This window comes from Echiichthys vipera (assembly GCF_963691815.1).
Source record: "Echiichthys vipera genome assembly, chromosome: 12".
Taxonomy (NCBI): Eukaryota; Metazoa; Chordata; class Actinopteri; order Perciformes; family Trachinidae; genus Echiichthys; species Echiichthys vipera.
The window spans coordinates 7,441,150-7,461,738 of NC_139837.1; the positions used below are offsets into that span (position 1 = coordinate 7,441,150).

Here is a 20,589-nt window from a genome sequence, read left to right on the forward strand (position 1 = left end):
GTCTATGAGACTATTTACTCTGTATTTTCATGTTTGTCTTTCTATTCTAGACGTTTGTAGAAGGCCACAGGTTCTTTGAGCAGTATGAGATCATCTTCACAGGCCTCAAGCAAGCTGCCGAGGTTTATGTAAAATCTGACAGTTCAAGTAAGACTTTTTTCTATTTAATTACCTATTTGTTTGTTTGTATATATGTGCATATACATTTCCTGGGGCTCATAGTAAACAGACTTATTATTGATTTCATGTTACAGGGTCTAAGACCTGTAACAAAGGTAAGTCCAAATACAGCCTGATCTTTAAAACCTTAACTTTTCCCGTCACCTGAGCCATTTCTTTCTGTAAATGCGCGGCTGCACTTTTCCGTTCTAACATGCTTTTAATCTCCAGAACTGAAATTTCATAATATTGCATTATGCATGCAAAAGTTACAATAATTGCATTTGTTGGAATGCTTTTTTAGCAAGATCTCTCTGACCTAACAGCCTGTAGCATCAACCAAACCAGATCAAATGCTGTCTTTTTTTTTTTTTTATATCTGTACAGTTGATATACCCATACTGATTTTAACTAAACTGAACTAATTACATATTTTACCTGCAGTTGATGAAGCAGAAGGGGTAAGTAAATTCCTCAGTGATGCCACAGCTCAGTGGAGGAACCTTGCTTTGGAGGTGCGGAGTGTTCGCAGTATGCTGGAGGAGGTGATCTCTAACTGGGAGAAGTACAGTAGCACAGTGGCATCTCTGCAGGCCTGGTTAGAGGATGGTGAGCAGATGCTCAATCAGTCAGAGAATGCCAAACGTGTAAGTACAATCACAGATACTAGTAATGATAACCAGTGTTGTTTGTAATACTGTACAGCTTATATTTTCCTTGTATTTCTTTAATTTAGGACTTCTTTAGAAACCTCTCTCACTGGATGCAGCAGCACATGGATATGAACGATGCTGGGAACTTTCTCATTGAGACCTGTGATGACACAGTCTCACGAGATCTGAAGCAACAGCTTCTCCTTCTGAACGGGAGATGGAGGGAGCTGTTTGTTAAAGTCAAACATGTAAATGCCATTTGAACAATATAAAACAATATTTAAATGATACCTTCTGTCGCCTCAGCTTAGGTTTATAAAAAGAAAAAATAACCCATATACTGACCCATATATTGTCTCTGTGTCACTGGCAGTATGCAAGAGCAGATGAAGTAGATAAATTAAGACAAGACTACCAAGATGGGATTAATACCTTGAAAATGTTCATGGATGCAACCAATGAGAAGATGACTGCTCCTGTCCAAGTATCTTTCCTGAATGTCAGAGCCTTCGTTCAAGATGTTGAGGTAAGCAGCTGGTTCGCTCATCCGTGTCCAAGGTCAGATTGATTTTTTTATCTCTCTTCTCTACAGTGAAAAATCATTATACTGTATATCCCAACTTACTGTAGGAAATCAAGCACAAAGTGCCAGCAATGGAAGCCGCCTGTAAGGCAGCGAGCCGTACCGCTCAGCTGTTGACCAAAGACACTCCACAGGAGGAAGTTTCACAGATGATGGCTGTGATGGCCTCAATCAAAGAACAGCTGAGCAAGGTAGCTAGCTCCTCTTCCTTGTCTTTTAATGCATGTTTGTGTATATGTGTGTGTTTATTATAGTTAAACTGGTGTGGGGTTTTCAAGGCTGATAACATATAGTATAGGGTCTCCACTTTTCATTCAAGGCTAATTGTATTCACACAATTGGTTTAAGGATTTGTAAAAGATATAGTTTATTGCAGTAAAAATATTCAGAATGTCCAAGGATGCAGAGTGTAATTTATTTGCTGGCATAGCATTAAAGTATCTGGAAAAATGTATTGCGCTTGCTGTAATTGATTGATTGATTTCAGTCACCTGTGATTCACTTTAATCGAGCTTTCCTCCAATCAGGTAAGGGAGAGAAGTCTGCCTCTGCTGAGGGAGTCCCAGTCTCTGTTACCTCCACTGGAAGAAATGGAAAAGAACATCACAGGCTTCTACCAGGCTCTGGAGAAGGCCAGTCATATCACCAGCACTGCAGACTCTGAAGGACCTGTAGACTTTAAACAGAAATGCCAGGTAACTAATTCAGGAGTTTCAGTTTAGTTTACCATACCAATTTCATTGAATGAAACTTTTAGATACACAGATAAAGAAATTGCTTAAAATAGCCAATACCAAATATTTTTGATTTGTCACCGTGTTGTTGAAAAGCACAGCCTCAAAATATGAATAAATGACCAACACTCTGCTTGTCATTGAATAATGCAGGAGCTGGTGACCTTCACACATAGCTGTAAAAAGTGTTTGACAGCGATAGAGCGAAACCACCAGACCATTCAGAAGATAATGAACAGCAGTAACACCCTCCAGTACATGGACATGAGCCTTCTGCAGAAAAGAGTAGCAGACCTGCAGTCCTCCTCACAGGTACAGTAAACATCACGGCCTATTTCATTTCTATTCAGCTCTTAGAACACTTTTAGTAATTAAATATACCGGTTTGTGTGTTAAGGGCATGATAAAGGAATCTACAGAGTGGCGAAAGCATGTGGAGGCAAACAGCAGCCTCATGAAGAGGTTTGATGAGTCACGGATAGAACTGGAAAAGGTTCTTAAAATGGCACAGAACTGTCTGACAGAGAGAGGCAACCCAGAGGAGCTGCTCAAGAAGCACACAGTAAGAAAATGGGCCTTGTGCAAGAGTCGGACAGTTTAAGCATGAACGCTTGACCTTAACGGACGTAGCTGTGTATTCAGTGTATCTTATGTCGATCTTAATAAGACCTAACCTGTCCTGGAAGTGTGACACATAATGAAGACTTGATTTTTTTTGCAGGAGTTTTTTGGACAGCTGGATCAGCGGGTCTTGAATACATTCCTCAAGGCTTGTGATGAGCTGACAGACATTTTGCCAGAGCAGGAGCAGCAGTCGCTACAGGAAACAGTCAGGAAGCTGCACAAACACTGGAAGGTAAGTATCTTTAACAGTGTCATTTTCCAAGAGCAAGGATCCATCTTTTTTTTTTTTGCTTCAAACATCAGTTAGACTAGAAACAAATGGGATTTTCCATTTATTTGTCATATCATGTTATATATTGTATGTCACTTAAAATGTTGTCCAGAAAGTTGCTGTGCACACTTCTAACGGCACAGATTGCTCTTAATTTTGCCTTGTAATTGTTGTATTTCTCATCTCACAGGACATTCAGACAGATGCTCCCTTTCACCTCCTGCATCTTAAAGTTGAGGTGGAGAGGAGCAAGCTGATGGTGTTGCTGCAGGAGTGCCAGGCGGAGGTGACAAGGGAGAACCGCCACTTGGCTAGCATGGGGAGCGAGAGGCTCATCAAGGAGCACAGGGTGAGCACAGAGTGGCCAACTGGCTTGCTGAGTTTCATGTATTGATAGACTCAGTGTGAAAAAATCAAATGCAAACTCAGTGCTGTGTAGCCACGTGGGGAGATTTTGATTAACTTGTTCCAGTAGAACTGAGGCCCTTTCCTACGTCCTCAATAGCATTTTGTTGTCTCACCTTCAGATACATTTTTTTACTGTGTCCAAAGCACTAGCACACTTGCTTTTTGATTGCACAAGTAATGTTATCCTGTATTCATGGTGTTCACTTTTAACACAAATAAATAACCATGCTTTTGTTTAACTTTAGGCCTTCTTTAGAGAAAAGGGCCCCCAGTCCATCTGTGAGAAAAGACTGCAGCTGATGGAGGAACTTTGTCTAAAGCTCCCTGAGGGTGATCCTGCCCACCAGACCCTGGACACAGCAAGAAAGGACTTCTCTGAAGTCCGAGAGGAAATTGAGAACACCCATGAGAAGCTAATGCAGCACCCAGATAAATTAAAGGAGTACAACACAAGGTGCAACAACTACTTACTTTGCCGAATTCTTCTTTTAATGCTGTCATAGGGATGCTGTGGTTACAACGTACATACAAATAGGGATTGAGTTGTAGTCCAGCATAGGATTTAACCTTTTGACCATCATAACAATAGAATAATGTGTTGTTCATTCACCAGGCAGTTTCATTACATACCCAAAGTAATAATGTTTAAATGATTTCATTCACTTGGGATGAGGAGAGAGAGTGAGAGAGTTAAGGTGAGGATAATATTTGCTATGTATATGGTTTTCATAGATCACAAAATAGTTTGCCAAGTATTACTGAAAGAAGATTCTTTATTCCCAAAGCAATTTCAGTCAAAAGCAACTGGATTTAGTTATTTGTCTAGGAAGACGTTCCACCTCTCATCCAAGAGGATTCATCAGTTCATGTACGCATCTGACCAGGCTGGGACTGGTCCAAGTAATTAGTGTGTGGAGAGTATTTAACCTCTCACAAGGCAGATGATGTCACTGGAACCCTTTGTGCTCCAAGTGACGACGAGCGTCGTTTGAGAGACAGTTGTTGGTGGGAAGTTGGTTTCGACTTCGTTAGTGTTCTATTGAGTCTTAACGACAAGTTGTTGGAGTCACAGGAGGCCCTTTGTGAACAGTTGTTCAATCTCCCGGGAAGGGCTGCATTGTAAATTGGAGATAAGTGGTGTCTCTACTTTTACATAGATGGCTTCTTTTACTCCTCTTTCAAACCATCTGTCCTCTTTGACCAGGATTTGGACATTGTTGTCATCAAAGGAGTGGGCTTTCTTGAGATGTAAGTGGACAGCAGAGTCCAGGCCTGAGGAGTTAGCTCTCCTAACATCTCAAGGCCTTGTGAGAGGTTAAATACCTGGATCTCCACACCAGTTAGTTGGACCAGTCCCAGCCTGGTCAGATGCGTACATGAACTGATGAAGCCTCTTGAATGAGAGGTGAAACGTCTTCCTAGACAAATAACCAAGTCCTATTGCTTTTGACTGAAATTACTTTGGGGATAACGACGACCTGGGTAAATGAGAACATTCACAGGCTTAAGATTCTTTATTCTGCTCCATCTTTATCTTCATACTGCACAAAGGAGTCTGAACAGTCAGCAACAGTTTTTATTAATAATTGATGTGTTAAATGACTAGATATTGACTAGATACTAGATAAAAGGCCCTTTTTGTTACAGCCTCAGGCTTTAGGTTAAAGATGAGTTGATTCGCATTTTGAATGTGATGCTGATGAACTTTCCCCATCATGGTGTGAAACAGGTATGCTGAACTCTCCTGCTGGCTTATATCTAAAGAAAGCCAACTGAGGCTGCTGAGAAACCGAGCCAATGACCCTAGAAAATTTGGCCAGGTGAAGGCTACCATCACGGTGAGTACAGTACAACCCACAACCCAACTGTCCTCTTCTGCGATGTGTAACTCGTGATGTGCTACTTTCTTGTCAATGTCACTGCTGAGAAGATGAATCTTATGACTGCATTGGCTGTATCCCACTATTTTGTTGTGTGCAGGAGCTGAGGAATGATGCAGAGCTACAGGAAGGGAATCTTGGCTGGCTGAAGGCTCGTATGGGCGTACTTATTGAGATTTGTGCTGACAGTGATGCCCAGAGGCAAGGGAGTGCTCTGAGCAAGCTCTCTACTGATTTTAAAGGTCTTCTGGCTTCTCTCTTAGAGGTAGGTGAAGAGTTCAGACCTTTTATTAAGGTGCTAGACATCATGTCCCTTCTGTGAATCTACAGTATACTGCATTAAAATTTTAAAATTATACAAGATACATACAGATACAAGAATATTACTATTATCATTATCCTATCAATTACAGTTAAAGGTAGAAACATGTTTGATTGTGCTAAACCAGACATACATTTATTCTCATATTATATTTTCTCTGTTATATCTTCCAGGCGGAGAAGATGGTGCTGGCTGTGGGGGACTGTGTGCAGTTCAGGGAAGAGGTACAAACTACTTTGGATGATCTCGTCCAGGGGCAGAAAGAGGCTCAGGCTGAGGTCACCAAAATACTCGACTGTCCAACTGTAAGAGAAGCCCAACAACTACTTCTCGTTCACCAGGTAAAAATGATTTGACTTTTTTTTTTAAATGTTGATTCTTTTGAGGCAGAGTTTACTTATAGGTTAACTTGTTAACTTAATTAATATACATAGATTAACATTTGGGTGTTCCTTCCCATAGCAACTGTTAAAACGCTTAAAGATGAAGAGAAAGGATGTCCAGCAGCTGATCACCAGAGGCCAGCAGCTCCAGGCTGAGGAGGGTTTGGGAGAAACTCTGCAGCAGGACCTGCAGAGTTTAGAGAACACAGTCAGCAAAATGGAGCAGAATATGGATTCACAGGAGCAAAGCCTTGAGGTGAGCAATGTTATCAAGGCAGTGATAAGCGCTGATGCTCTGAACAATAACCTGCAACAACTGAATGAAGGATGATTATTGTCTTTTTCTGCAAATTATTTAACAAAATATCATGAAGGTTTGCTCCTATTAATTACTGTGAATTATTTACGATGTGATTAATGACTGTCAGCCTATGAGCTGAATCCTGACACATATCTTGTGATCAATTTAATTATTAAATGACGACATTAAGAATAGCCTTATTCACTAAATATGTGACTTTTTCTGTGCGATATTGGGTCTCTGTCTATTTCCTCTGAGGGTTAATGGTATTCAGTTAAGTGTATGAATTTTTAGCTATAGTTTTGTAGATCTTTGATGTTTAGTCTTGTCTGTGGTGCTTCTGATATGTGCTTTTATGTGTATGTTCTGTAATGGTTTTACTAGGCTTCCTTTCATTCATGCTGCATCCTCCCATTTTTCATAGCTTGTTTATTTCTTTTAATGTATAACATCAACCTGCCCATGGTCTATAGATTAATATTCATGTTAATGAATGTGTGTTGTCCCTTTATAAATACATGAATTAAGTCAAGTAAAGTAAACCCTGACAAATTTGCTGAACATTTGGTGGCAGAAAGAGCCTGGGGATGTGAAGGAGGAGAGAGATTCCTGTTCATGCAGCTGGCTTTATTTATGGAGCATTTGTAGAAATGAATGTAGGGTATAGAGGTCTGATTGATGTTTTCTGCTGGAAGGACTTTGCAGTTCCTTTTAGAGGATAGTGATGCAGTGAGTCAGTCATTGCACTCTTGATGGTGCTTTTATAGAACGTAGACAGGATGTAGGTGAGAGTCTTAAAATGGAAAATGTCTTGGGCTTTTCTGTGTTAGCGAGAATGCATCATGGATCCAAGTAAAATATTCTCAGTAAGTTGCACAACAATATATCTGATGTATCTGACTGCAGCAGGGCCACTGCTGCAGCACCACTGGGACAGGTGCTGCAGGTGCTTGCAGAATATACTGTTAGCAATGTCAATGTGCTGACTCATCCCCTTTGCTTATAAAGCCAAACATGGTGGTGTCATCTGCGTACTTAACCAATCGTGTTCTTTTGGTTGTGATATCTCGCCGAGTTTGCTGCTAACCACATTTGCATTTGACGAACATGGTTTGATTATTAGTCCCTTCTACCCCTTTTAAATTGGCTATGTTGTGTTTTATAAATAAAGCACTATATTAAGTTGCTTTGTTCATGTAATATAAATAATACTGGGGCATTGTCATCCTCAGGTCACACTGGCAGCCTGGCAGGAGTTTGACAGCCAGCAGGAAGCAGTGCATGAGTTTGTCAATAAGGCACGCTCAACGATGGAGAGAGACCTGAACTTCAGCAGTCCAGAGAGCCTGGCTGTTGAACTTGACCAGGCCAGAGTAAGTAAAGTTTTTATATGTGTTTACTCCTGCGGACATCTTCTTTGGTGTACTCTTGACATCAGTATATTGGCTAAATGAAGAATATTACAAATATTATTTGTTTTGTAAACAGGTGTTGTTGAAGCAGTGTGAAGCAGAGGCCTCACATATGAACACTTTGTTGAAGAGAGCAAAAGAAATCCAGCTTGGTCCAAACAACAAGACTCTTCTTTTACAACAAGCTCGTTCTCTCAGTGAACAAGTGGACAAAGTAGAGGCTGGGCTCAAAAAAGAGTAAGATGATGGATTTAATTATTCGTGCTTTTGCTAAATAATGTTTTAGTAGTCTTCAAAAAGTCTTTCTGGTTTTAACCTCACATGAAACTGTACCAGATGAGCGGGGTTTGCCACAAAAAGCAATACAACACAATCCAAATGTTTTTCATCCCTCCGTGCTGGTGACAGATGTGGCCAGAGGCGTTATCTTTTTGGGTTGTCTGCCTCTCCTACTCTTGTAAACACATATCTTAGGAAGGCCTCGAGGGAATGTCTTCGAATTTGGCACAAACATCCACTTGGACTCAAACCTGAACTGATTAGATTTTGTCAAAGGTCACTCTGACCTCAATAACTTAATAACTCCTACAGTCATTATAGTGACATTTAATACAAATGTATAATAAATGAGAAGTGTGATGACGTTTTATATCAAAAAGGTCACTCAACTGTGACATCATAATGTTTCTGTCCATTATTCAACGCCATAAATTAGGAACAGAAGTGGAGGTATTTTGTCGGATATTGATTTGGTGACACTAATCTTGAACTGTAGTTATTGTAGATCTTCTGTGCTACAGGGTTGAAGATGTGTGTGAAGAATCCATGTTTCGCCAAAAAATACACTTAATATTCTTTTATTTAATTCTCTCAAAGTCTCACTACATATATGAAGTGGGTCTGGATTGACATGGATGTAAACTGCGACTTAACTGGTTGGTGAAAGTATATAACCCCAAGGCTACTGCGGTAGTTTCAACACAGGCTGATTTGAAAGTCAAATGAGACATTTACCCAATTATCTTGTGCTCTGTACCTTACCCTACAATGATTGCCAAGATTTATTTGCAACTATTACTCAACAGATTTATAATTAATACTCTTGTGTTCTAGTGTGAAGACTCTGGAAGAAATGAAAACTCAGTGGGATCAGTTTGGAGCTGAGTTTGAAACCTTTTCCTTGTGGATATCAGACAAGGAAAAGCAGCTAGACGTACTGAAATCTTCTACTTTGCCTCTTGAGCAACAGATCAACACAATAAAGGTACAATATTGTGTATTATAAACCTACAACACTCTTACACCCTGCCCTCACAGTAATCTTAGCCAATCGGGCTTGATTAAAGAGCCATTGGTGTTAGAAGGTATCAACACAACAGGCCTTCTTTGCCCTGACACATTGTCTCTGCTTTTGGCACCTGCATTATGCCTATATCTTCAACACAAATAGAGAGGAGGAACTGTTCATGAAGTCTGTGGTTTGTGTTTTACTTAGCAGTTTCAGTGGTGACAACCTCAAGATTTTAGAGTTAGACACACGTTTGCTTTTAGGATGAGTCGTAATTCACTCAGGCATTTTTGAAAGCTCTGATTATTATTTGCTCTATTCTGTGAAACATGCACTCATAATATGTTTTTTATTGTTTTGGTTATAGAAGTAATAGCCTACTGTTAATTCTACCACACTGAACACCGTCCCCCATTGTCAAACACAATTCCAGAGGGTTTCACCTTTACTGGACCTTTTAAAAACAAAGTCTTGTTTTTTTGCTGTTGTTTTGCATCCATCCCTGTATGTCAAGGCTGTTGGTGCAGAGATTCAGGAGCGAGCTGAGGTTCCGTGTCAGCTGGAGGCAGATTCCCAGGCACTTGCCCAGTTTGTATCTTCAGGGGAGGCGGCTCGCGTCAAGGCCCGGCTGACCCAAATCGGCAGGTACTGGGAGGAGCTGAAGGAGAGCGTGCAGCAGGTTGATGGACAGTTGGAAGAAAGCTCCTCCCACCAGCAGAAGTTCAAAATGAGCCTAGATGAGGTTAATAGGCTTTCTGATACTTAGTTTTTTTGTTTTTTTTATATCATGGCAGTATATATAACAGCATTTAGGGAAGATATGGGCATACAGTTTTGATCTTGTTTCTCTTCTAGGTGCAAGCATCTCTAACGGAACTACACTCAAAACTCGAGCATCCTCTCAAATCCTGCACCTCCTCATCAGAGACCTACAAAGCTCTTCAAACCCACATGGTGTCTAGTTGTTTTTACTTTTATGCAAAATACTAGCAACATTTGTTTTTTTGTACTTCCATCTTGTAATTTTAAAAAACTGTACATAGCAACAATATTGGAAAATTAACTGCAAAGCTTAATACAGTGCCATCCATCTTCCAGCTCACAGAAAATTCTGTCTTGTGTTTGTATTCAGGATGTCTGTCAGCATCAGGAAAAGCTGAAGGGAACCTTGCTGTCCCTGTCATCTGGTGCCCGAAGACTCAGTGACAAAGAACAAGCAGAGAGGACTGTCAAGGAGCTAAACAACAGCTATGACCAAAACGTACAGAAGGCAAAGGACAAACAAAGCACTTTGGAAAAACTGCTTTCTCTTTGGCAAAAGTAAGAGCTACTGAAGAGAATAAATGTAGGATTTTGATCAACTGATAAACTGTGTTGATGGTAATGGAAACACTCCACTTGCGGTAAAGTACAACAGTGTACACTAAACATTTAATCTGAGACACCATTGTTTGTATTGATGTGTTTCAGGTATGAGAAACAGCGTTCAAACTTTGTTTCCTGCTTGGAGAGAAGTGAATCTGCATCCAAACCGGAGAGTCTGTATCTGTCTGCTGATAAATCCAAGCTCCGCACAGAGCTACAAGATATGCAGGTACACATACTCGTGTAGTTCTCTCAAAAAAACAAAAACACATCTAAAACCAAGCCTTGACCCTAAAATAATAAAGAAATAAATAAATGGTTAAAAAAGGTTTTTGGTTGGGATCAGAGTTTTATCGCCATGCTGTACAGGTACATGACAATGTGAACAGACTTTCGCTCTCACAGCATGATGAATGAATAATAATCACACAAATACATATTTATTTTCTTTTTTAAGAAAAGTATGTTTCCCTTGCAGGACTTGCACTCTGAGGTCCAGGCCCTCATGCCTGCTCATGATGAATTGGTAACATTGGGGACATCTTTGTGTCCGACTGCACCAGAAGAAAGAGTGAAGCAGCTGAAAGACGAGCTGGAGAACCTTCAGAGGAGATTGCACGTTCAAAATGAAATCCTCCCTCAAAGGTAAGGTTATCTAAGACAAAATCATATTTTATCTTTATTGTATTTTTTTTTACAGGTCACACATACATCGGCAGTGGTTGTTTTGTGATGTATGTTTTGTTTTGGTGTAAGTAAGTGTTTAAATGATACAATGTCATGCTTAACTATATCACCAGGTACAAGTAAAGTTAATGTGATGTTTGTCTAAGATATCAGTGGTTAAAATGTATGTCTGCCCAATTAGAGTCTGGAAATGTTTTGTCTACGTTTTAGATTTTGACCATATTCAATAGAGAACATGTCATGCCACTACAGATATTCTGTGTGTATAATACACCACAGAGTTATGATATATAATCAAACGTTATGTAACCATTTTGAAATATCAATGTGAAATATTTACTTGACTGAAAAGTAAACAATACAAATGCTAGTTAAAGCCGGTCTTGTCTTAACTTATTTGATATTGATATCTGATATTTTGTCATCCAGAACGGAAGAGCTTCAGAGCCACCTCTCGTTGGTGGAGCAGTTTGACCAGGCCCTGCTCAAATTCTCCCAGTGGAGTGAGACCATGCTCTCAAATCTTCATTCAGCTTCTCAAATCAACATCAGCAACCTGCAGTCTGCCACCACACAAGTAAAGGTAAGAACTACACAGAAGCATCATTCATTTATTTGTACATGCAAGATGCTACTCCTTCCAGAGCCACTTATAGTTGTTTGACCAACAACTAGCATCTTGCTTTAGGGCAACAACTGATCCTCCATCAATTGCCCTTTACAGGAGACCCAGGTGACGTTACAGAAGCAGTCCAGTGTAAGACAGAGCTTGGAGCAACAGACCGAGAAGCTCTGTAAGTTCTGTGAGCCTAGTGATGCCCAGCTCCTCCGCAGCAGAGCAGATGGCTGTCTACAGCCCTACCTGGAAGCCCAGCACTTAGGTGAGCTCCAGTTAGAGTGCCTTGAAAGACTTGAGGCCTTTCTGCAGACGCACAATGTGGCTGCAGGGGTGTTGCGGGGTCTGAAGCAGACTGTGGAGAGTGCTGGCAGCTGGGACCGCGGAAGAGTAGAGGAGCTGCAGCAGGAGCTGGCCACTATTGTCCCAGACATAACCCAACTTGAAACTCTAGCCGTCAACCTGGACAGCAGTCTCTGCAAAAGCCATCTCCACATTGGTGCTGACGAGGGTTCTCGTAAGTCATGTCGTATGCTAGCTGATTCCCTCAGTGCCGAGCTGGATGCAGTGAGGAACTTGCTTGGTACCAAGCAGAGTGAAGCAGAGGCCCTGGGGGCTCTGTGGACCTCATTTAGACAGCGTAAAGAACAGCTGCTCAAAGCTGTGGAGGACATTGAAGAAAAAGCAGACCACCAGAGCTTCAAAGAGCCCAGTCTGCATGCACTACAACAGAGGTAAAGCATTATAACACTATAACCAGATCAATATTTATACTAAGTAACACTTTAATTCAAAAGTTGAATGGGTGGGTATGAGAACATATTCAGCAGCAACAAATTTTCTCTTTGTTTGTCAGGCTAAGGTTCTTTAATCAGCTGGAGGATGAGCTACAGTCACACCAGCATGAGGAGCAATGGCTGAGAGACAAAGGCAGCCAGCTGGCCCAGAGAGATGCAGAGTTGGCCGGGGAGGTACTGAGGGAAATCAGTCTGTTGGAGACCACATGGGAGGACACCAAGAAGCTCATCACAGAGAGGTATAGAAAGGAAGGGAAGAGGGGTTTCCATGAGTCAGTAAATATTGTGTTATCAAAAAGAGCAAGATAAAAGCTAAAGGCAATACTGAAATCAATAGCTAATCAATACTGAGATGAAACACTCCAAAACACTGGTGCAGATGTTAATGAGTCAAAAGAGATTTTTTTTTTTTTGAGATTTGAACTCTCTGCTGTCACATACACTAATAAAAGGATTATGGATTTTTTTTGGCAGCAAAACATTGTTACACTGACCTCTATGGTCGATTGTTTCAAGTCCATTGCACCCTACATCACATAACTTCAGGGATGTGAAAATGTCAACAATTTTCTGATATACAGTTTATTGTATATTTATTGCATGTCATTTTTAAAGGTACAGTTTACATAATCTATGGGTAATACATATCTCCCCCTTCTTTGACAGACAGGAGCAGTGCAATGTCCTTGTTGAGCTTATGAGAGAATACCAAATCCTGAAAACCTCCATCAGCACCATCATTGAAAGCACCGAACCTCTGGTAGAGATAAGCTCTGTTTTGAAGGACCATGAGGAAACGAGGAGGTCACTAACCAAGGTCAGCTTAATTTAATCTAATCTCTAACCTAATCTCACTTTCTTGTATCAAAACTGTTCATTGCACAAATCCGTAAAAGCAAAAACAGGTATCTTAGTTCTTGGTGTTGTCTTTATGATTGGTCATCAGAAAGTTTAAGAGGTTTGCTGTCTTTACTCCATTTATAGCACGAGGCGGTGAAGATAGAGATGGCTAGCAAGCAGCATGAACTGGACCAGTTTTCCAGTAAAGGAAAGCAATTGGTCGTTGAACTGAAGAAGATCCCTGAGTGTAACGCTCAAATGATGAAAAAGGACATGGAGACACTTGTAGATCAGTGGCTGGATGTAAGTCATGATTTGTTGATTCTTTGTATCATTGATGTGATTTTAATAGTTTTTGGACAATAATGGAGGGCTGTGCACACAGTAGAAATAGTTTTATAGGATCAACAGGATTTAATGACAAGATGAAAAGTAGCCAGCCTGATCCTTTAACAACTTTCTTTTAACACTGTTACCAACAGTTTTTGCTACTTCTCCTTACATCAGATTTAATAGGTCATTGGGTAACCTTACAAGCACAAAATACCACACTTATAACAGATAGCTTTGTCCTTCGAGGGCAGAGGAAGTGCAACAGACCAAGATGTTTTTTTTACCCATTGAGGTTTGTGGCACAATAATCAGCCAGAAAGTATAAGATGTGATGTTACTTTTTCACAATTTACAAAATCAGAATGAACTTAATTGCCAAATGCGATTTATATACATGAATAGGCTTAGAAACATCAATAAGAAAAGCATGATTGCACTATAAAGTGTTGTCATCTACATTCTGTTGCATTAGCACTCCAACCTAACCTAAAACATTAAATGGCAGTGCCACACTACAGAGAGTAAATGTTAATGGCTTAAATGTTTGTAACTGAATCCACCTCTCAGGTGTCTGAGAAGATAGATGATAATATTGATCGCCTGAACCAGAGTTTGGTACTGTGGGAGGATTTGCGTAACATCAGCGAGGACACTGAGAGCTGGACAAGCAGCTGTGTGATTGAACTAAACGAGAGTCTGAACAACCTCAATGACAGTCAGAAGATGTCGGCAAGGCTCTCCATGTTACAGGTAAGATTTCTGATACCATAGTGAAACCGGTAATTGGTTTGACCTATTTTGGTATACCCGATAAGCATGTTTTTTCACAAAGGACAATGCAAATGTTAGTTAACTAAAAAAAAACATGATAAAAAACATTATAGGTACCATGGCCCTGTCTGGTTAGAGACACCAAACACAGCTGGTGTAATCAAACTGCCTGATATAACTCTAATTTGATAGCTCCCTGCTGTCAATGACAAAAATTCTGAAAGACATATACACACTGTACAGCCACAACCACAGGGAGCGTCTCATAGATAACCAAAGAAATCTGAGCAAAACAGCTCAGAGGGGTGTAACTTATGCTTTTCTTATTTCATACATCCACAGGTAGAAATGGGAGAAAAGGAGCAGAAACTTGAAACCCTGCAGAGCAAACTATCAGAGCTGAAGAAGTGCAGTCAAAGTCAAGAGACCCCTGCTAAGCTACAGGTACTAAATATGATTCTAATTGTATCTTTTTTTATTTTTCTTCTTATATTGTATCTTATCTTATTACCTATCTTATACTTATCAACAGATATTAACCCCTGTCCTGAAAGTCCTCCTCTTCATATGCATGTTTGTCACCCACACGTTTTTATTGTACTTGCATCAGGTGCTGGAGAATGACCTTCGTAAAAAGATCAGCACTGTTCGGAAGCTACATGAGCAGGCCAGGGGAAACCTCATGGACTTCACTTCCCAAAGGAAACAACTGGAAGACTACATCTCACAAATGTCTGCATGGCTAAAAAGTATGGAGGATTCCCTTGTTTCTTCTCCCACTGGATCGGATCCTGAGGACATCTACAGAGTGAAGGTGCAGCCAAAATAAAAATGACGTTGTTGTTACAGATAGGCAACCCCCCTTTTCTTATATAATAGAGGACAGAGATAAGAATGTCAGGAAGCAAATAAACTAATCTACATTTTAAACATGTTTTAAAAGGACCTTCAGAAAGAGCTGCAAAATCAGCAAGGGAGTATTGACTCCACAAGAGAGAGCCTCAACACCCTGTGTAGAAAATATCCCTCTGAAGAGCTGGCTGGTTTGGGTTCAGCTCTCACTGACCTCATCAAGACTTATGAGTCTGTTAACCAGCTTTCTGCAAGGACACTGACATCACTGCAGAGTGGTCTTCAGCAGCAGTTCAATGGTAAGAAATCCAGATAAAAATGTGTAGTGTTACTCAGTGGTCACTTGATGCGGTAGCCTACATGCTACACTATTGTAATACAGAGGTTCTATATACAGTACAGCACAATACATACGACTGTTGCACTACCTTCTGTTTCTGTGACAAGGTGCTTTCTGTAGCATCCTATTCATTTCTTGATTTTTAATGAGAAGCCAAGCCTCTTACAGTGGCCATGGAGTGTAAAATAATTTCTGCTTCAGCAAGATAAACATAATTCTGTTTTAATTAACACCATATACTAATTCTCTTTCTCGCCCTGCCTCTACAGATCTAGTTCAGGAGTTCCATCGTTGGCTTTCAGAACAGAGGGAGATAGTGAAAGAGTGCTCTGACAGATCTGGAGACACTCAAATTGTGGAACGCAAACTACAGAAACTAAAGGTAAATCTGATACGCCACTGAAAAAAATCTAGTCTTTGATGGTGATGAGAGTGGAATTTGGAGTGTGTTCTTATCTACAACCGGTGAAATGAAAGCATAACCAAAATCCCTTATTCAAATAATTCTACGTGCCAGGAGACACAAACACAAAGCTAAAAGTGATGCATGTTATCTGTCAGGGCGCTATGGATCGTGTAGAGGAGGGTGAGGTACGTCTTACTCAGGTCTGTGAGGAAGGAGAGAAGCTCCTACTCCATCTTCCCAAAGCCAGCGCTGGGCAAGTCCAGCAGCACCTTTCCTCGATCCAGCAGGACTGGGACAGCTTTGTGGAGCAGTGTAGACAGAACCAACAGATCCTGGAAGACAGTGCATCACTCATGAAGGGGTAAGAGACTCACAGAAACTAGTTCTGTTGAGCACTTTCTTAGGCCAACCATCTATAAACATTGTATTGTAAATTACTTGTAGGTTTGAGGGTCGCCTTAAGAAGCTCAGGTGGTGGTTGGAGCACATGGAAAAGAGGATGACCACTGACCTGCTTGAAGCAAAGCAGCGTGGTCCTGAAAAGGCTGTGCTTGAGCAAGTGGAGGAATATCAGCAGGAAGTGCTCAAAGAAAGGTACTGAATCTGCTTTAAGTCTGTGAAAGAGGACATTTAATGTGTTTTCATTGTCTCTGAATGTCCCCAAAAGCAGCCCCAATAAAACATCAAAATTCTCTTTGTACTTCCCTTCCATGCAGGGATTCATTTGAGCGCCTATGTCAGGAGGGCCAGGCGCTGAATGAAGGCGGGCGTGGTGATGGCAGTGAGACAAGAGTGTCAGCTCAGCTGCAGTCACAGCACCAGGCCTTGCTGAGGCGTGTGAGAGAGAGGCTGCGCAGCTGCCAGCTCACTTTACAGGAGCAACAGGCCTTTGAAGAAACACTGCAGACTACCTGGAACTGGCTTAATGGAGTCCAGGAGCGCCTGGCATCACTCAACAGCACAGTTGGCAATAAAGAGACTCTGGAGAAAAGACTAGGTCTTGTACAGGTCAGTGAATAATGCCCTGATCTATTTTCTGGACACATTTTGAAAGGATCATCTAGTTTGCTCATAGCATATCATTTTTTAAAACATGCAGGATATCTTACTAATGAAGGGTGAAGGTGAAGTGAAGCTCAACATGACTGTAGGAAAAGGAGAACAGGTCCTGAAGCACAACCAAATGGAGGGGCAGGAGGCCATTTGTTCACAGCTACAGAGCCTGAAGGATGCCTGGGCCAATATGTTGATGACTTCCATGAGTTGCCACAGGTAGGAAACGGTCATATTCTGCACCCCGATGACACCCACTGATGCCATCTTGCATAATCTAGGGCAACCATTTCTCTCAAAATGCTATTATTGTCCATAGCCGTCTAGAATGGACAGTGGCCCAGTGGATCAGCTTTCAGGAAAGTAAAAGCCAACTGCAGCAGTGGATGGAGTCAGTGGAGCAGGAGATGGGGATGACTCTGCCTCAGCAGCCAGGCCTCAAAGAGAAAGCTGCTTTGCTTGAGCGCCTCAGAGCCATCCAGACTGATGTGGATGCTCATGCAGCAGCACTCTCACGCCTAACGGACAAGGCTGTGGAGATGCACGAAAAAACTGGCGACCAGACTTTTGGACCTGAGTCCAGGGTGGAGCTCAATGCACACTTTGCAGATATCTCAGCTGTTGTCAAGGTGATCTAAATACAGGCACAGGCCTTTGTTGCGAGTTGATCTAAGTAGCCGCATGGTCGCCAATATTAAGGGACTGGTTATGATAAGTTCAGAAATTATGTTAGTAAAATATATTAAATTGACTTTTACTGTGATTGAACACACAAACCCACACGCACAGTATTAGGGTAAAACATACCATACATATATATTTGCAAATTCTTTTTGACGCATTCATATTTAGATAGTGCCTCATTATAGTTGATGTTTACATTGTCTTTTTCTTCCAAAAAGGGTAAAGTGCAGTCCATGCAAAGCATCGTGTCTGAGCATGAACAGTATCTTGATGCTGTAAGAGACTTCAATGACTGGCTGATTTCAGCAAAAGAGGAACTCCAGCGCTGGTCAGACCTGTCAGGAGACTCAGTCTCCATTAAAAGAAAACTGTCCAAGGTGCAGGTAAGGACCTTAAAATGTTTTACTATAGAAAGAAAAACAGTTAAGCTGACTCGTCTCATTTGAGTAGCAGCTTGACATCAAGGTCTTCCAGTTCCTGACCACATAAATTTGAGCAAAACTGCCCAATCATTTCTCCCATGTTGGCAGGAGGAAATGGTATCACTCAAGCTGTTTTAAAGATGGCACTTCTTAAGCAAGTGGCTGGGTCCAGGGTACCACAATCTTTGTCACTTGGGAGTAATATAACTTGTGAATAGTGGGGATTTGCAGTGACAAGTGTGATTCCTTTTGTCCTCTCCAGGAGTTGCTTGACTCTAAGCAACGGGGCAGAGAGAGGCTGAACCGGGTTCAAAGATGTGGCGCAATGTCAAGAGATCACACTGGCTCAGGGGGCTATGAGGCTATGGAGCGAGAGGAAGCAGCCCTCTTGTCAACATGGGACCAGTGGGAACGTGGGGCACTGCAGACACGGGCTAGTCTGGAGACTGCACTCTCCCAGATAGCCAGCTCTGAACAAGAATTTAGTGGCATGTCAGCACAGCTGGAGCAGGACCTGCATGACTTCAGTCGTCAGCTTAAGGCCTGGCGTCTGCGGCTGACACAAGCAGAGCAGAAAAATGAGGGAGAGGAGGCTGTTAAAGGCTGGCAGATTGCAAAGGTAGGTATTGGAAATGATAGCAGTAGATAACTTGTTGATATGAAATGTTAATGAATGGCTGTTCATCAGTGATTGGTTGGTTTTTTTGCACCCAGGACACTTTGGAGGAACTTGTCAAAGCTGAGCCTGTGTCTGATAGTCTGAAGACTCAGCTCAATGATCTGTGTCGATTCTCCAGAGACATGGGCACACAGTCTGAGAGAGTGTCTGCTCTCATTAAGGAATACAACAGGTGAGAAAAGAGTACATACTATGCACAATAGTCTTGGCTCTTTAAGAAAAACTGTAGCTATATTAAGCATTTACATACTGTGCAACCAGGTGTTTTGGACTTGAACTAGATAGAATTAAACAGGATCTGCTGTAGAACTATACACCAGCAGTGACCAGAAAAATAGTAACACATTAACAATGCACTGTAATAACCCTACAGTACATACCACCTCAGTTAAATGTTCAGTTTCTTAAGACTTATCATTTTGTTCTTTGTGTGTTTGTGTTGTGTTGTGTTCCTATGGAGCATTCAAGGCTGTATTTTGTGGTGTTGTTTTACACATGTGGAGGAGAAAACATCTTAGAAACACTTTACAATATAATGCAGTTTAATTCAACAAACCACAAACTACAAGTTCTGCTCCGACACAGTTTACATTTTTGCAATTCTAGTTTCACACAGGATATATTTATTTTTATATCCCTGGTCACACTGTAAGCTGATACATCTATACAATCAATGGTCAAACCGCTAAGAACCAACAAGCCTGAGGCCAAAGAACATGCCCAAAATGTATGACCCTCTAGACTGAGTGTCACATGACTTGTTTCTAGTCTGAGTCTCCAAGCGTCCAGGGATTGTCAGAGCAAAGAGAAGCTGCTGGAGCAAGGGTTCCGCTCAGTCTTCAGAGAGTTCCAACAGTGGTTGGTAAACGCCAAGATCAACACGGCCAAGTGCTTCGACGTACCTCAAAATCTCAACGAGGCCTCATCTAGCTTGCAGAAGATTCAGGTACAGCACTTAAAGTGAAATGCCATGTAACATTCATGCACTTAAACTGCCAGGACTACCACTGAGAGGGCCGACACAATGTGATCTTAATTTGCAACGACTTGTCCGTGTGTTTTCATTACAATATATAACTAACTAAATGACTTACAAAATGGAACATTGCTGTACAGCAGACAGAAGTAATTCATAATCACAATGTCCATACGGTCATATAGTATGTCTGTGACCTATCTCTCATAATAGGTGGTTGATACAACGTGATGCTCATGCATTCAGTCTAACATGTGTTCATGTTTGATAAATGTGTAACTCAGAGTTCTGTCGGTGGGTGTATGAGCTCAAGGAACGGCATGTCAAACACAATTTTTTCCAGAATATCACATGAGCAGAGCCACACTGCCAAACTAAAAGGCATACTGATACAATAAATGGCACCTTAACATTTGTGTCCTGGATGAACTGTAAGATTAAGAGTTTAACTACATGCTAAAGGTATCGTCTCATCTCTGCTTTTCTCCACAGGAGTTTCTAAGTGATAGAGATCAAGGGCAGTCAAAGCTCAATGCTGTGGTTTTCAATGGTGAGCTTGTGTGTAGTACCGCAACTAAAGACAAAGTCGATGCAGTTCGGGCTAAAATGAACACTGCCAGAGAGGACTGGAAAAATATGATGACCAACCTGCACAATAGGGAGACAAGTCTACAAGTAAGCATCTGAATGTCCCTTCTCACAAATCAGGGACCATAAAAAATCTGTATTAAAACATTTTTAATCAAAGAA

General features: G+C 41.2%; 1 protein-coding gene across 2 annotated transcripts in view; it reads left to right on the plus strand.

Annotated features, from left to right (window-relative positions):
* syne1b (spectrin repeat containing, nuclear envelope 1b) overlaps positions 1-20,589 on the plus strand; it is a 79,455-nt gene that overhangs the window by 17,776 nt on the left and 41,090 nt on the right. Inside the window, exons 15-58 of one of the 2 annotated variants that reach the window (XM_083924088.1) lie at positions 51-147; positions 255-275; positions 604-806; positions 896-1,060; positions 1,186-1,338; positions 1,443-1,586; positions 1,923-2,090; positions 2,283-2,441; positions 2,527-2,691; positions 2,851-2,985; positions 3,215-3,373; positions 3,678-3,886; positions 5,162-5,270; positions 5,413-5,577; positions 5,808-5,975; positions 6,097-6,273; positions 7,551-7,691; positions 7,807-7,967; positions 8,844-8,994; positions 9,533-9,760; positions 9,874-9,972; positions 10,151-10,338; positions 10,489-10,612; positions 10,862-11,028; positions 11,500-11,653; positions 11,795-12,420; positions 12,543-12,722; positions 13,150-13,300; positions 13,468-13,626; positions 14,224-14,406; positions 14,770-14,871; positions 15,038-15,241; positions 15,371-15,578; positions 15,889-16,001; positions 16,181-16,386; positions 16,470-16,619; positions 16,742-17,033; positions 17,125-17,297; positions 17,398-17,707; positions 17,981-18,145; positions 18,447-18,803; positions 18,899-19,035; positions 19,632-19,809; positions 20,332-20,514. In XM_083924088.1, the coding sequence (XP_083780214.1) occupies positions 51-147; positions 255-275; positions 604-806; positions 896-1,060; positions 1,186-1,338; positions 1,443-1,586; positions 1,923-2,090; positions 2,283-2,441; positions 2,527-2,691; positions 2,851-2,985; positions 3,215-3,373; positions 3,678-3,886; positions 5,162-5,270; positions 5,413-5,577; positions 5,808-5,975; positions 6,097-6,273; positions 7,551-7,691; positions 7,807-7,967; positions 8,844-8,994; positions 9,533-9,760; positions 9,874-9,972; positions 10,151-10,338; positions 10,489-10,612; positions 10,862-11,028; positions 11,500-11,653; positions 11,795-12,420; positions 12,543-12,722; positions 13,150-13,300; positions 13,468-13,626; positions 14,224-14,406; positions 14,770-14,871; positions 15,038-15,241; positions 15,371-15,578; positions 15,889-16,001; positions 16,181-16,386; positions 16,470-16,619; positions 16,742-17,033; positions 17,125-17,297; positions 17,398-17,707; positions 17,981-18,145; positions 18,447-18,803; positions 18,899-19,035; positions 19,632-19,809; positions 20,332-20,514 (7,887 nt within the window). Of the gene's footprint in view, positions 1-50; positions 148-254; positions 276-603; positions 807-895; positions 1,061-1,185; positions 1,339-1,442; positions 1,587-1,922; positions 2,091-2,282; positions 2,442-2,526; positions 2,692-2,850; positions 2,986-3,214; positions 3,374-3,677; positions 3,887-5,161; positions 5,271-5,412; positions 5,578-5,807; positions 5,976-6,096; positions 6,274-7,550; positions 7,692-7,806; positions 7,968-8,843; positions 8,995-9,532; positions 9,761-9,873; positions 9,973-10,150; positions 10,339-10,488; positions 10,613-10,861; positions 11,029-11,499; positions 11,654-11,794; positions 12,421-12,542; positions 12,723-13,149; positions 13,301-13,467; positions 13,627-14,223; positions 14,407-14,769; positions 14,872-15,037; positions 15,242-15,370; positions 15,579-15,888; positions 16,002-16,180; positions 16,387-16,469; positions 16,620-16,741; positions 17,034-17,124; positions 17,298-17,397; positions 17,708-17,980; positions 18,146-18,446; positions 18,804-18,898; positions 19,036-19,631; positions 19,810-20,331; positions 20,515-20,589 lie in introns of those variants that run through there. The other variant, XM_083924087.1, reaches the window with a different exon arrangement.